General features: G+C 42.2%; 1 protein-coding gene across 3 annotated transcripts in view; it reads left to right on the plus strand.

Moving 5' to 3' along the window:
* LOC133617228 (high affinity choline transporter 1-like) overlaps positions 1–17,594 on the plus strand; it is a 59,437-nt gene that overhangs the window by 35,274 nt on the left and 6,569 nt on the right. For all 3 annotated transcript variants that reach the window (XM_061977087.2, XM_061977089.2, XM_061977090.1), the window contains 4 exons: positions 474–622; positions 16,450–16,593; positions 16,815–16,968; positions 17,064–17,281. In XM_061977087.2, coding sequence (XP_061833071.1) covers positions 474–622; positions 16,450–16,593; positions 16,815–16,968; positions 17,064–17,281 — 665 coding nt within the window. The remainder of the gene's footprint in view (positions 1–473; positions 623–16,449; positions 16,594–16,814; positions 16,969–17,063; positions 17,282–17,594) is intronic.

The raw sequence follows: 17,594 nt of genomic DNA on the forward strand, positions 1-17,594 counted from the left end.
AAAGGGTGACACACATGTTTTGAGTGCACAATCGATAGGCTGCTTTTGTTCAGTTTTATTTTTGTACGGTTCTGTTACACTTTATGTCAGCTTGTTGCATTAAGTTTTTTCATATATTTTTTAAAATGTTAGAAGCAAACTTTTCTCTGCCCAAGTCTAAGTTTATTGACCTAGACGACAATTGCACCACTATTCACACATCATTGTTTTTTAGGTACTACTGCATTAAGGCATAGAACTTAAATAATGTATAGCTCCTTAAAAGTGGATGCATGTATATGTGTGTCTGTGTGTGAGAGAAATGATTTAAAAGTAAATGAGAGATTGAGAACTTAATAATAATCATCTAAACCTGTGATAGTAAAATGTTGCATGTATTGCCAGCAATAAATATATGTGCATTAGACAACTTATTGTTACAACGTTTGTCCCATCAGTCCTCTGGTGCTCACCACTATGCTGTGTTGTTCCAGGTGGAACTATGAGTGTGATCCTAGACCTTTCTTACATCTACTCCATCATCATCTCCTCGGTGGTGGCCATTGTCTACACGCTCCTAGGGGGGCTCTACTCTGTGGCTTACACAGATGTCATCCAGCTCATCCTCATCTTTATCAGCCTGGTAGGTAGCATCTTTCCACACACTTGTCAGAGAACCTTCACAGTTCCTTGTCTCAACATTGTGATGAGTATCTATGTATTATTGAATACCGTCAAGGAGAAAACAATAGTTTGTACAATTGGTCATAGAGTTGTAGCTAGTCAATATTTGAAAATCAACATCAACTGGCATCTGCAAATAAGAAGACTGTGTGGGGACTGTCTTGTACATTTACAATTTTTGTTTGATATTGGTTCTAGGGGCCACAGTGGTATTATTGGGATGCATTGCAATAACCATGCTTACTAAGGATGTCAGATTATTACCAAAAGTAGCAATCTGTACATGACTTAAAAAACGACACCACCAGAGTCGTGTATAAGGAGAGTTGTTGAGTATTAAACTCTGAGACTGGTTTATTAGGATATTGACCACGTTGGGGTTCCAGTCAGATAACACATGGTCATCATTTGGACTCGTCAAGCTTTAATGGTGCATATTGGATACACAGCGGTACTTTTGGGTTAGGTTAGTATCTGTAATACACAAGTTAAATACTTATTAATATTTATGTTATATAATTAAACAACAATCTGTGTCTAATGCCTATATATGTTTAAAGTATATATGTATTAGAGAAATAATATTAAGAACAGAAACCATACATGCACAAACAAGCTGTCAATATATTGCAGTTTCACAATAGCCTGTGTGAACTAGCCACACATGCTATTGGCTAGTTAAGGATTACATTGCTGCTGCTAAGCAGCAATGCAATCCTTAAAGGGGAACATTATCACAATTTCAGAAGGGTTAAAACCATTAAAAATCAGTTCCCAGTGGCTTATTTTATTTTTCGAAGTTTTTTTAAAAATTTTACCCATCACGCAATATCCCTAAAAAAAGCTTCAAAGTGCCTGATTTTAACCATCGTTATATACACCCGTCCATTTTCCTGTGATGTCACAGAATGATGCCAATACAAACAAACATGGCGGATAGAACAGCAAGGTATAGTGACATTAGCTCGGATTCAGACTCGGATTTCAGCGGTTTAAGCGATTCAACAGATTACGCATGTATTGAAACGGATGGTTGTAGTGTGGAGGCAGGTAGCGAAAACGAAATTGAAGAAGAAACTGAAGCTATTGAGCCATATTGGTTTGAACCGTATGCAAGCGAAACCGACGAAAACGACACGACAGCCAGCGACACGGGAGAAAGCGAGGACGAATTTGGCGATCGCTTTCCAAACAAACGATTGGTATGTGTTTGTTTGGCATTAAAGGAAACTAACAACTATGAACTAGGTTTACAGCATATGAAATACATTTGGCAACAACATGCACTTTGAGAGTGCAGACAGCCCATTTCAGGCGCGCTAAGAACATATATTTTTCCACGATTTCAGCACTCAGGTTAACCATACCTAAATAGACACAAAATACTGCATTACACAAGACTACCCGAATGTACTCGAATGATTGAAAAAAATAAATGTTTTTAAGCTAAATTATTGGTAAACACAGTTTATGTATAATAATTTACGTAAAACCGCGAGTAATGAATAAAGTTTTCATCAATTAATATATTCTGTAGACATACCCTCATCCGCTCTCTTTTCCTGAAAGCTGATCTGTCCAGTTTTGGAGTTGATGTCAGCATCTGCTTTGAGTGTCGCAGGATATCCACACATTCTTGCCATCTCTGTTGTAGCATAGCTTTCGTCGGTAAAGTGTGCGGAACAAACAACTGACCATTTCGTCGGCTTTCCCCACAGCCTCGTATTTTGAACAAATTTCGTCCAATTTCTTGCCACTTTCGCATCTTTGGGCCACTGGTGCAACTTGAATCCGTCCCTGTTCGTGTTGTTACATTCTCCGACAACACACCGACGAAAGTGAGAAAATGGCGGATTGCTTCCCGATGTGACGTCACGTTGTGACGTCATCGCTCCGAGAGCGAATAATAGAAAGGCGTTTAATTCGCCAAAATTCACCCATTTAGAGTTCGGAAATCGGTTAAAAAAATATATGGTCTTTTTTCTGCAACATCAAGGTATATATTGACGCTTACATAGGTCTGGTGATAATGTTCCCCTCTAATAGTGAGATGTTAGTCGGTAGCTTCTTAACAACCCGGCACCAATAATGTTCATAAAACACCACTAAACATTACACAAACACAGTAATGTCTATTAATAATCTAAGTGAGTCTTATACAATCATAAACATACTCACATCGTAAAAGACTAGAGCACCGATTGAACGAAGCAGAGAGAAAACAAGTTACCACACATTAAAGCGGAAGCGGAAGTGACACCTACAGGAAGGAGGCAGAAGTGAAACTGTCAAGAAATGCTTCAAAATAAAAGTATATGGAAAACTATATAAACATGAAGATTTCTTAACAAGAGTATACACAACTAAACAACAGGCACCAGGTTTGCTACAAAGGACGTGTGTGGCTGTGCCCGGAAACATAACTTGCAGTCATTCTGACGTTAGTATTCCTGACAAAAAAACACAAAATAATACGGCTAAGTACAACTTTTAATATTTTCCAGCTCATGAACTTTCAATAAAACTTTTATTTTGTCAAAATTAGGACTGATTAATTGTTTTTATCAGATTATACACACTTTAAACCTGTGATTAATCATGATTAATCACGGGTTATTATTTTCTTGCATAAATAAAATTTGCTGGAGAAAATAATCCAATATTTAGGTACAAATGCAATTCAGTAGTCAGAATGTCATAGAGAAACTTTTTCTTCATGTTTTACTGAATTGCAAGTCATTGATTTGCTAAAACTTTGTGAAAATAAGTTTAATACAAATTAAGTGCACATTTTGAAAGTCTTTTCAGTTTGCAATAATCTTGCAATCAAGGTACAGTCACTAATCGATAATGTAGTAAATGCACTCATTAACAACTTAACATAGCGCACCATGATTTACTCTTCTTTAGTTTGAACAGTTGTTGAGACAAGCGAGCTTGTTTACCTTTTTTTGTTAATTTTTTGGTACAATGCGACCCAGCTCGTTGTGATTATTTACATTGGTAAGTAATCACAACGAGCTGAGGAAGCAAAATAAATTCACATTCAGTCTGTAGATGCAAAGTGATGGTTTTGTTTGTGTAACACAGTTGGTTTATCCTTCCTGTAACTGCCTCTTCAAGGTATTGTACGACAGATCAGCTGTGGTGATTGGAATAACATCTTTTGCAAGACTTGGTCTTAACAGGTGTTAGATGTCCTGCATGCGTTGGCTGTACGTTTAGCAAAGGCATATGTTTACCTTAACTGTAATATTTTTGTTGACAACATTGAATCGGTGAACTTTGCCTGCATCGCGTTCTCCTCTGCTTCTTGTCGATGTAGCTAGCATTCATGCTAGCATGTAGCTACCGGCGTGGCAGCACCAGCTGACCGGCAGCAACCGTCAATGCTCGCTGAGGACGGTGACTGCTGCTTGCTTTTACCTCAGAGTCTTTAAGACACAAAAGAGTCTCCAATATCCCCGGGAAAAGTCACAAGATTTGTTGCTAGTTGCTCGAGTACGTGTTTTGCTTTAAGATGGTATTTTAAACTGTGCGCCGATGATAACCCAGAAGACAATAATAGAGGATCCTTTAAAAATCCATATTTTACTTTTGCCTCTTGCCCACAGTAGTATGTAGGTTTTCGTCCCCAATGTTAGAACATTTGTAAGACTTTTTTGAAAGGCTTCCGCGTTTGTGTGAGGACAGGTTAAACCGACCTCTGTGGATTAAGAAATGTGCTACATTATCTCATGTTTTTAAACCCTAAAATCATTCATGTGGATGGAGATTTGTTGATCGTATTCATGTGGATACAACCTAAGTTGGCCAATTCATCATTAATGTTGCAAAATATGTTGATTGTTGACAGTGAGCTGTGTCTAAAATCTGGACCAAGTACAAACAGCATGTGAAGATTTTAAAAAGTTAAAGCTAAAGTTGCTAAAAAGTTAAAGTTAAAGTGAAAGTCCCAACGATAGTCACACACACTAGGTGTGGTGAAATTATCCTCTGCATTTGACCCATCCCCATGTTCACCCCCTGGGAGGTGAGGGGAGCAGTGAGCAGCAGCGATGGCCCCATTCGGGAATCATTTTGGTGATTTAACCCCCAATTCCAAAACTTGATGCTGAGTGCCAATCAGGGAGGGAATGGGACCAATTTTTATAGTCTTTGGTATGACTCGGCAGGGGTTTGAACTCACGACCTTCCAGTCTCAGGGCAAACACTCCACTGAGCAGGTCAAAAGTCAAGCATACAAAGTTTCCTTGAGTTTTATGAAAGGCGCTTATAAATTGAATGTATTATTAATATTATTGTACTAGCTAAATAAAGCATACTTGCCAACCCTCCCGAATTTTCCGGGAGACTCCCGAAATTCAGCGCCTCTCCCGAAAACCTCCCGGGACAAATTTTCTCCCGAAAATCTTCCGAAATTCAGCGGAGCTGGAGGCCACGCCCCCTCCAGCTCCATGCGGACCTGAGTGACGTGTTGACAGCCTGTTCACACGTCCGCTTTCCCACAACATAAACAGCTAATGATCGAGGGCGAGTTCTTGGTTTCTTATGTGGGTTTATTGTTAGGCAGTTTCATTAACGTCCTCCCAGCGCGGTAACAACACACAACAACAGCAGTCAAGTATTCGTCTACCGTAAAGCAGTTTGTCTGCCGTAAACAGCGATGTTGTGACACTTTTAAACAGGACAATACTGCCATCTACTGTACATGCATATGTGACCCACCCATAATGTGTCACATTTTTGTGTTGATTTATTTATTTTATTTTGTGGTTTGAATTCGTTTTTGGAGCTGTCATTACACATTTATCAGTATTCACATTGGTCAGTAGGGGGCAGTAGGGCGTTTCTTCCCAATTGAATGCTATCACCTGCAGACCGGAAGTGTCTTGTCATTCTGATGAGAGCGACCAGTCTGTGAACAAATGAAACGTCCCGTGTGCTTTTTCCTCCTGTATAACAGGTTAGTTTTGGTGAATCAACTCACTGAATAATATCCATGTGATCTTTATAAGTTTAAGTACACATTCTGATGGTGGAGCCTAACTCTAAAGTGTTTGTGAGTTGTAGTTTGTATTTGTGAATGAATCCAGTGCACAGCTGCAGTAATCAATACAAAAAGGCGACGTGAGTGCGCAATGTTTATATAGGAACTTCTGATCCTAATTCAGACTCCCAAATTAGAGCTCCCGTTTTCTTATTGATTTTATAATGTATATTTGTATAATGTGTGTGTTCTGAAATAGTCACAGAGAATAGAACAAGGATGGACAATTCAACCCTTAACTCAACAATGAGTAGATGAGTGTTGTGTGTGTGTATATGTGTAAATAAATGAACACTGAAATTCAAGTATTTCTTTTATATATATGTAGCCGGTTCGAGTCTGCGTTGTGTATTGCTGGTGTTGCTTGGAAGACAAGGGGACTCGGTGGTTGCCTTTAGCCGAAACAGGTGGCGTATTTATTGCTGTATGAAATACACAGGAAATAATGCAGCAGCATTAACACACGACTCTGCAGCACACCAGTCTCCTCACAGCATGTCTCAACAGCAAGTGAGTTTAAATGACCAGAAATGCTATATAAAACATTCACAAATGTCACAAAATCTATACATCACAATTACAAATACACTGAAAATTATTATACCACCGTCAAATATTATATACAATAGCAAAATAAACAATGAATCAAAACAGTACAGAAGAATAGAATAAAGTTTTGGGAGCAACAGAAACATACCTGTATGAAATACACAGGAAATAATGCAGCAGCATTAACACACGACTCTGCAGCACACCAGTCTAAAATGGAGGGAAAACTTCAATGAAGTGCCGCAGCCACTGTGTGTGAGTGAAAAGTGCTACCAAACAGTACACTGGCAAAACGTTTGCTAAAGCACTCAAACTCTGAGCAAAACAAGTGTTCATGAACATGTTAGCAACATTAGCAGCACAAGAGTAACTTATAACCTCGTTTCACAGTTACATTCTCTTTAAAACACGAGAGCAGAGAAAAACACTCACCTCCTCACAGCATGTCTCAACAGCAAGTGAGGACGACAACGTCACTACCGGAAGAAGGTAGGACTTCAAAATAAAATGACATATGCTCCCAAAACGAACTATTTGCTGAAAAAATTACAAAATAAAAGTGACAATGAATACAATAGAGCAATCAAATAAAACGTGAGGGAATTTTGGTGGAATGCATAACATATATATTATATACCTGCTACATTCACCCCTCCTGAATTACACCAAAATCCTGAGCAGCTGACTGGACATGACCAGTAACACTGGGCCATACACATGGGTTTACATTAAGATCTAATCTTCACATTCAGCTTGAGAGCTACCTGACAAACAGGTTTAGAGAAATCAAAGGGTTGCGCAAGCCCTAGTCCCTCCCAGAATCGCCTGGTGCCGTGTACACCAAACTACCCGGCCCACTTTACTCTTAAGTCCCACTTGCAAGGATACACACTAAGTACTATCTTACAGCGGCAAAGTGCAAAACAAAATAAAAACAACAATACAATAGACACTATATCCCAGGAAAAAATGAAACATAAGACAACCTTTCAGAACAGAATAGGGCAAGAAGACACTTTGATTACCAACTAAATGAGTTTAAAAACCCCCCATGATAATCGGCGTCTGAGCCATTGTCTCTACTAGGCGGCTGACCCTCTTAACAACCCTGCCAGCACGTGTTCTAAACACACCGCCTTCTTGTGTGGATGCCTGGCTTACTCGACCCCGTCCCCCAACTGGTAACATTGTGTCAGGGATAACAGTTGGGACATGGCCTGTGGCAACCCCCGACACTGTGTCTGCTGTGTCAACTGCTGGCACTGTGACTGGTTGAAACGACTGGATACTGCTTGCATCAATCACTGATACTGTATCTGGTGCCATTGACCGGTCTATCTCTGTATCAGAAGAGTCTTGCTCTATATCAGACTGGGCTGCATCCATAGACACTCCGTCACAGGGTTGGTGACTGGCGGATTCTTCAGCCCCGCTCAATACCCATGCACTCGTCCTATCCTCCAAACTCTCCCCCTCCAAAGAGTCAATGAGATCCTCCAATTGACACTCATCCTCTGAATCATCAAGACTGTCCTCAGTTCCTGACATGTCTCCATCAGCAGACTCTATGGGCAGGAAGCTGATGTCCAGGATAAGGTTGCGATGTACCACCTTTGTTTTTCCTTTGTCATCTTCCAACTTGTAGACATGAGTCTGCGGGTTGCTGTCCATGACAGTATAGACTGTTGGTTCCCACTTGTCTGCAAGTTTCTTCTTTCCCTTCTCGCCTTTGTTGGCGAGGAGTACTCGATCTCCCACATTCAGGTAAGTCCCCTTGACCTTCCGATTGTAACCTCTGGCTTGCTTGTCTTGTTCTTTGATAGCATGCCTTTGAGCAATGCCGGCTGCTTCATGGAGGTAAGACATAAGAGATGTTACATAGCTGTCATAGTCAACGACCACCGGGTCATGTAGGACCTGTTTGAACATCACATCAACGGGGAGCCTCGGGACCCGCCCAAACATGAGATGAAAAGGTGCGTATCCAGTTGTTTCATGCACCGTTGCATTATATGCAAATGTCAGGGTCTGGATTTGCTGGGGCCACTTGGCCTTCTCTTTCAGCGACAACGAACGCAGCATATTCCCAAGAGTCCTGTTAAATCTCTCGGTCCCTCCGTTCCCCATGGGGTGATAGGCTGTAGTGTGCGACTTGGAGACTCCTGATAGTTTAAGCAGCTCCGCAATAAGCTCACTCTCAAAGTTGGCACCTTGATCTGTGTGGATGCGCCTTGGAAACCCGTATACACAGAAGACGTTATCCCATAACTTTTTGGCAACCTGCTTTGCCTGTTGGTTTGCACAGGGAAAGGCATGGGCCAATTTTGTGAAGTGGTCTGTCAGGACAAGAACGTCCACTGAACGCTGCTTGCTATCCTCTGCACTCCAGAAATCCAAGCACACTAGTTCCATTGGAGCCGAGGTCCTGATACTCTCAAGTGGAGCTCTGGCGGAAGGATCTGGTGTCTTGGCCAGGATGCACCTCTGACAACACTTGATGTAGTCTTTAATTTGATGCTCCATTCTAGGCCAAAAGAAGCGTTGTCTTGCCAGGTGAATTGTTCTTGCCTGCCCTTGATGTCCGGCCAAGTCATGCACACCGCGCAAGGCCTTTTCTATCAGGCTATTGGGCAACACAAACTGATGCCTCTTCTGTTTGCTCATGGAATCTCTGGTGACTCTATAGAGCACTCCATCAATAACTTTAAGCCTCTCCCACTGTCTGATAAGGACCAGGGCACTCGTGTCCAGACCGTCCTTCTCTCGCCTTGAGGGCCTCCTCTGCCGATTCAGAAATGGCATGACTCTAGAGATGCCTGGGTCAAGTTCTTGACTTTTCCGGAGCTCTTCCACGGAAAAGACAGGTAGCAGGTCGTGTCCCGGTGAAACAAGGTTCTGAATGGACTGAACCAATTCTGTCGCTCTGGACTCTGTAGCTGCACCCCAGTGATCGTGAGAATCAAGAACAGCCTTCACAATGTCGCCATCCAGAGATGGGTGACAACGGGATTGAGTTGCACCTCGTTTTGTCCTCTTCATCTGGTGACACTGGACTTTTAAACGGAAGACATCCTGAACTCCATGTTCTCCAAATCCATCAGATTCGGCAAGCAGATTGCTGTAGGACTCTGAGACTAGTCTATTCCCAATGGTCTTTGCAAACGGGTCCCTGCTGAGAGCGTCAGCCACTTTGTTCTTGGTTCCTGCAATGTGCTTCAGACTGAACGTGTATGGAGCAAGCTTTGCAACCCATCGCTGTTCGCAGGCGTCGAGTTTGGGCTTAGTCATTATGTATGTGAGTGGATTGTTGTCGGTCCATACTGTGAAGGAATTACCCTTCAGCCAATGGCTGAATTTGTCACACACACTCCACTTCAGCGCCAAAAACTCGAGCCGATGAGCTGGATAATTTTTCTGAGAACTGCTTAGGGTCTTACTTGCAAATGCTATGGGCCGCGCTTTATTTTCACCAGCCGGTACTTGTGACAATACTGCACCAAGCCCGTCCAAGGAAGCATCGGTCGACAGAATCATGGGACGTGAGAAGTCAGGATGTGCAAGAACCACACAGTCCAGCAAACTCTTTTTAAGACTGACAAAGGCGATGTCACACTCTGCAGTCCAGTCATCAGGTTTGAGTTTCCTGAATGTTCCTGCCTTCCCATTTACTTTTTTCTTTCCTCTTCTCTTTTGACCAGCAGTTAGAGCAAAGAGTGGCTTGGCAATGGAAGAGCAGTTGGGGATGAAATGCTGGTAGAAAAACACCATGCCCAAAAAGGATTTGATCCTTCGCACTGAAGGTGTACATCCGTCATCTTCCATGAGATCAGACCTTGACATACTGGATATGACTTCCACCTTCGCAGGGTCCACGGCCACTCCACTTCCATCTACGATGTGACCCAGAAACTTGACGGATGATCGCAACAGGTGACATTTTTTGGGACTTAACTTCAGGTTGTGGTCTCGCAGGCGCTGGAATACGACCTCCAGTCTCTGTAGGGCCTCCTCTTCAGTCGCTGCAAATACGAGCAAGTCATCTAAATAACATAACAGGCTACTGAAATTCAGATCCCCAAATATGCACAGCATCATGCGCATGAAAGAGGCCGGACTATTGCACAGTCCTTGCGGCATCCTGTTATACTCATGCAGGCCTAGCGGTGTTGTAAAGGCCGTGTATTTTTTGTCCTCTTCAGCCATGGGGATGTTGTAGAAGCCGGACGTTAAGTCCATGGTACTGAAGTAGGTATTCCCTCCCAAGGAAGCCAAGCAATCTGACTGGTGTGGCAGAGGATGGGCGTCCTTGAGTGTTCTCGCATTTAACCAGCGGAAATCGGTGCAGATCCTCAAGTTTCCATCCTTTTTCCATACCATCACTAACGGTGAGGCATAGTCACTAACAGACTTCCGAATGATCCCTTGCTCCTCCATTTCTGTCAAGACTTGACGTAGCTTGTGGTAGTGAGCGGGGGGTACTCTCCGGTAAGGAAGGCGGAATGGCCGGTCATCGGTAAGTCGAATGCGGTGGACAAAGCCCTTCGCTTCACCACAGTCCATTTCGTGCTTGGAAAAGACATCGTTGTAACACTCGAGCAACCGCACTAACTTTTCCTTTCCTGCGTAGCTAGTCTGACAGGGCTCTATGTCAAGGTTGCCAAGGCCTACATCTCGTAGTCTCTGTTTGAGATCTGAATGACTAATTGGTGTGTGGTGTTTGCCTGTTAGAGTTTTGTCAATTTGACAAGAGCCTTGGAGGAGTTCAAAATCTTCCACAGCTAAGCAAGGGGACACATCGGCAAGCTTACAGTTCCTCTTCAGTGTAACTGGTCTATCAGACAGGTTGGTGACCTTCATGGGGACCCACCTATCACCCCACAGAGGTGTCACAACACGGCCAATCATGATGTTACGTGGCATGGACCTGGATGAGGTCGGCTCAACCAACACAGTGCTTCCTTGTGACATGGCCGTATCATTAGGCAACTTGCCCCAGACAAGGTGTTCTTGCATCGCTAAAAGAGTTACTGACTGCTTGAGCTTGACTGTGCCAATCTTGTCTGGTAGCTCCTTACCCCTCCAACGAGATGTATTTGCCATGAGGTCCAAGAACTGTTCACACTCTGGGGATGACAAAGGACTGCAAACAGAGATAAGCCGCCAGTAATCATCACTGTTTTTCAACTGGTGCATGAGAAACTTAATCACATTTGTGCCGATGATGAGATCATCTCGCTGGCCTGGCACCACTAGAACTGGAACGATACAGCTAATCCCATATACCTTCAGTTCAACCTCATACATACACTTCGGTTTAGTGAGTTTTCCTCCACACCCAATTAAAACCACTGCCTGTGTCATCAGTCTAGGTCCTAACAAGACTTTTTCACTCAACATCTTTTCTTCTGCTTCTTCACTGAAAGTACAGGCCATGGAACCTGAATCAAGCATTCCTTGCATCTGGAACATATTATTCACATTGACTGGAGTATAGAATAGTTCATCATATGGCTCAACTCTATGCGTGTTCTGTGCTATTATCTTCACATCAGCCGGTGCTGCACTGCACACTTTCAAATAACACTGTTCAAATTCACTGTCACTTTTGAGGGATTGATTGTCCTCACCCACACGTCCCCTCTCCCAATGCGGGTCAGTTAGTTTAAACCCTGCTGCTCTTGAGGTGGATGTGCAGCTTGATCCTCCCGTCCGGGAATGTAGCTTGGACATTCTCTCTTTAGATGGCCAGGCTTAAAGCAAGACAAACACAGGTAGTCCCGCCTGCAGTGCACTAAAGTGGTGTGTTCCACAGACTTGCACACCTTGCAGGGTTTTCTCTGTGACTGGTCAAACGGGCGCTGTCTATACATCAGCTGATTTTTCAGAGCCAGCGCCTGGCTGTTCTGGGCGAGTGTGCGGTCAAGCAGACCAATCAGAGTCTTTAGACAATTATCATCAACCTGAGGAGTAAACTTGGCACTCACTTCGGCCTGGACAGGAGGCAACTCTGGGTAGCTATGTGTAGACACCCCCTCAGACACAGGTGTTTGAATATGAGCAGTCACATGTCTTGCTGGTGCAAGACAGTTTGTTCTGGTGTTAAGCTGTTCTCTCATGTCGATCTGATAACGGTCAACGCGCTCCTGTATTTCACCAGCAGTCCATTTCTCTGGTGCTTTGAACCGCAGCACTGCAGCAAGGGAGGGATCGGGACAATATTTGACAAACATCATTGTTACCTCTCGACCAGGATCATCAATATGCCGCCCCTGCCTGCTCAAGCCCTCCTCGGCTGCATCAACAGCTTTGTTAAGGCGGATCCAGTATTCGACTGGGTTCTCTCCTGTTACAGGTACAGTGCTATAAAAGTCTGCAAGAGGCATACTGGAACATGACACACCACTAAAATGCTGTTTCAGTAAGTCAGTAATAACTTTTGGGTTCTCATGAGGCCTCAGTGATGGATTGCTACGGAGTGTTATCTTTACAATGTCTTTAGCTTTCCCCATTAATCTAGACAACATCTCCTGATGCTGCTCTTCTAGACGTATGTTCCTTTTTCTCAAGTATGTGTCCATGAGCTCTTCCCATTCATGTACTGAGAGCTGGTCGGACCCATCCCCTCTGTACACAGGAGGCTCCCTCACATCGGACTGCATGACTAATTTCACACCAGTCAGGTTAAGCGTGGAGTCAACTATTGACTGGCCTGCACCTGAGTTCTGAACTCGTGCTTGATCGCCTTCAATTGTCTGACTCTCTCCCTTTAACTGAGCTGATATAGACTGTCCTACTTGCTGGGCGATGTGTGTGATGAGGTCACTCAAAGCTGGGTCACTCCTGTCTGGGATGGTTGAAAGACAAAAAGTCGGTCTGTGGGTACGGGGTGTGTGAACAGGTAGACAGGTGGGAGTGAAAGCTGGGGAAGCTACATTGCCTGGGACATTAACTGAATGGGTGGAGCTGAGCGCTGGTGATCCCACAACACCTGGACTTGTGACTGGAGAATTAGACAGCTGCGCCCCCCTCCCAAAACCAGCAACGGGAGAGTTAAACATATGTGCCCCCCTCCCAAAACCAGAAATTGGAGTGTTAAACAGCTGTGCCCCCCTACCAAAACCAGAATCAACAGTTCGAACAGCTGTCCCATTTACAACATTGGATTCCATCTTTCAAAATAGTTTGGTTGATGTCAACAAAAATTTTAAAAATATATTACTATTGATTTACATTAACAAATGGAAAGTGCTTTTTTTCTCATCTTTCACTTGACACTTTACTTTTTTTTTTTTTTTAAATGCCTTTTTAACTTTCCATTTTAGGTAAATGAAGAAAAAAAATACCAAATCCCCCTTTTTACTGGGACAAAGTCACTTCAATGTAACCCCCTTAAAGAAACCTTCATTTGTTGTTGTTCTGACGTTCAACAACCTCCGGTGACCAAACTGGTGTTGATCCACGATGTCATCCGGGTCACGGCACCAATGTAGCCGGTTCGAGTCTGCGTTGTGTATTGCTGGTGTTGCTTGGAAGACAAGGGGACTCGGTGGTTGCCTTTAGCCGAAACAGGTGGCGTATTTATTGCTGTATGAAATACACAGGAAATAATGCAGCAGCATTAACACACGACTCTGCAGCACACCAGTCTCCTCACAGCATGTCTCAACAGCAAGTGAGTTTAAATGACCAGAAATGCTATATAAAACATTCACAAATGTCACAAAATCTATACATCACAATTACAAATACACTGAAAATTATTATACCACCGTCAAATATTATATACAATAGCAAAATAAACAATGAATCAAAACAGTACAGAAGAATAGAATAAAGTTTTGGGAGCAACAGAAACATACCTGTATGAAATACACAGGAAATAATGCAGCAGCATTAACACACGACTCTGCAGCACACCAGTCTAAAATGGAGGGAAAACTTCAATGAAGTGCCGCAGCCACTGTGTGTGAGTGAAAAGTGCTACCAAACAGTACACTGGCAAAACGTTTGCTAAAGCACTCAAACTCTGAGCAAAACAAGTGTTCATGAACATGTTAGCAACATTAGCAGCACAAGAGTAACTTATAACCTCGTTTCACAGTTACATTCTCTTTAAAACACGAGAGCAGAGAAAAACACTCACCTCCTCACAGCATGTCTCAACAGCAAGTGAGGACGACAACGTCACTACCGGAAGAAGGTAGGACTTCAAAATAAAATGACATATGCTCCCAAAACGAACTATTTGCTGAAAAAATTACAAAATAAAAGTGACAATGAATACAATAGAGCAATCAAATAAAACGTGAGGGAATTTTGGTGGAATGCATAACATATATATTATATACCTGCTACATATATATATATATATATATATATATATATATATATATATATATATATATATATATATATATATATATATATATATATATATATATATATATATAGCTAGAATTCATTGAAAGTCAAGTATTTCTTATATATATCTTAACCACGCCCCAATCACGCCCCCCGCCCCCCACCCCCCACCTCCCGAAATCGGAGGTCTCAAGGTTGGCAAGTATGTAAATAAAACGACACTGTCCCAAAATTGGTAACGCTGATCCCTCATGTTATGTCTTCTCATTTTTGTCAGACAAGGTGCACACTAAGTGTTTTAAAAAGTACAGTTATGGCAGTGCCCAAGAATATTAAACTTCCATGGCTTCATTTAATCCCAGGATTGTAAAACCGGTCTAGTGCGAGTGAGATTTAAGGCATAATAATTGTCAGACAAACAATGATGCTGCAGTTATGGTCAATGACTTTGATTGAAGACATTCACTTAGGCTTGATTTGAATATCCCTCCTGCATCCTTTTTTTTTTTGCCCTCCACCTTCGTTTTGCACGTTCACGTCAATCAAGAGTCGTTCGAATTATCCATCAGGTAGGGTGGAAGGGCAAAATACCTCCCTCAAAGTGAAGTGAGGTGAGCTCACTTCGCTTCACATACCTCCCTACACTGTCGAGTGTGAGGAGAAAGATGGCAGACCAGAAACGTGTACGAATATAAGTAATAAGTATAATTATTGATTTTCATAGTAATGACACTGGTGGTTTAGTTTAGACTTATGCGACTTTGCCACTGTATGTAAATATTGGCTTTAAACACAAGTACACAATGAAACATATTTTACATATGCACTTTCGTATTTCGCCAAAAATATTGTCTTCTAAATGATCTTATTAATAAAGACAGGCAAAACAAATAAAAAGAGTACAAGCCGAACATTGCGTGTGACAACATCTTGAAAGTAAACAAATATTTGTCACATCCGCCTTACGTCACTGCTGTCAAACGGTGAGTGCTGATGACGGCGAGACTCCATCGACGTCTGTATGCTTAAAAGCGTATTTGCAATACTTTGCCATGGCACTAGATGCTAGAGTCAAGGAGGCGGGTCAGTAGAATAGTAGAATATTCATTCATCACATATCTAGGATGTCATCTCGATGTACACTTTCCCGAGTAGCCATGTGGTATGGTATTAACTATTTCAACAGAATGTCTGCATTCAAATGCATTTTTGTATGGGGGGGATTACCCATTCTTAGATCAACATAGTAGTATGTATATGCATATGTAGTACTGTAAGCCTGCCGTGGTGCTTGAGCTAACCACTAACAATGCAGCCATCTAGGAACAACTGTTCCAGGAGCTCTGAGTTTATATTTACTGCACACCTTATCCGTTCTGCGCACACGCCTAGCATGAGTAATCTGCCTAAATAATTTTTGAGCTTAAAAGGTCTTCGTCCTCGTAACTGGAGCTGATTGGCCCACCTCGCCACAAATTATGTTTATTTTTAGTTTCTGACCTGGAAGCTCATAATTATGAGCAGATGCACTTGGCAAAGTTGTTGTTGTATCAAACATGTATATTTTCTGATAATGTACTGTATTATTCTGAATTGAGTTTCAAAGTTCGGGAAAGTCCTTTATTCAACCTCATGATTACATCATAGTTTTCATCTAGTAAATGCAATTCAAGCCTCAACTTTCTGCGACAACAGTCTGAATTAAAGAAACTTGAGCTCAAACTCTAGATTTAGATCCATATTGTTCAGTGTCAGAGAGCAAACGTTCTCTTCCACTGAATACATAATTAGATAAGCTATTTTTGTGTGTGTGTTTGTGTATACAGTGGGTGTGTGTTCCTTTTCTGTTGACCAACCCTCACTCCATGGACATCTCAGTGACGGCCTATAATCAGAGCTTCCAGGCTCCATGGATTGGCAAGGTGGAGCTTAATGAAGCTGGCAAGTGGTTTGACGACTTCATGGTGCTGGTGAGTTCAAATTGTTTATAAATACACATAATGAACAGTAAAATTTGCAAATGGGACAACTTGGGCTAGGTTTTTATTACCCTTTTCCTCATGGGAGCTTCAAATGAAACTGACATATTTGTTATTTACGCAAAGAATATTGATGGCTTATTAGCATAGCATGTCAGGAATGACCCTCATTGTGTTTTCTGTCATCTTAATGGTAACCATGTTTCTACCAGGCTCTGGGTGGATTGGCCTACCAAGCGTTCTACCAAAGGATCCTGTCCGCCTCATCTTACACCCAAGCTCAAGTGACCTGCTTTGCCTCGTCAGCCTTTTGCCTGGTGCTTGGTATCCCCTCTATACTCATCGGAGCTGTTGCTGCGTCTACTGGTACATATTTAACTGTTTTAACTTCAGTTTTGGCAGATTTTTATCTTGTGACTTCCTTGTTTGTGATCACTGATAGTTATTTAATAATTCCGTAGACTGGAACTCAACCATTTATGGACTACCAACTCCATATGACCGTGGAGAGGCAGGTTCCATCCTCCCCATCGCCCTACAGTCCCTCACACCTACCTACGTGTCCATCATTGGCATTGGAGCTGTAGCTGCTGCTGTCATGTCCTCCATGGACTCGGCCCTGCTGTCTTCTGCCTCATTGTTCTCCTCCAACATCTACAAGAACATCCTCCGAAAGCAGGTGAGAATGTCAACAATACATTTCCTAAATAGAGTGACTCTAGGGCTATAGAAATATATTGTTGTTTAAGTTTGTTTAAGTTGTTCAGGATTGGCAGGTCAATGCAATCGTGTTTAAAAATGTTATATTGTTGTTATGTGGAGAAACAATAGATAATTTAGTCACCTCATTTTGAACTGCATGCATCATTCAAGGTTTGTCACCAATTGCAGAGGAGTGTTTTAAGAGCAAATACAAGTTCTGAAAGACAGTTCTGTTGGCATTAAAAACATGATGTTATAAAACATTATTAAAAAATTTAGTTATTGTTTTG

The sequence above is a fragment of the Nerophis lumbriciformis genome, linkage group LG16 (assembly GCF_033978685.3).
Source record: "Nerophis lumbriciformis linkage group LG16, RoL_Nlum_v2.1, whole genome shotgun sequence".
NCBI classification, from domain to species: domain Eukaryota; kingdom Metazoa; phylum Chordata; class Actinopteri; order Syngnathiformes; family Syngnathidae; genus Nerophis; species Nerophis lumbriciformis.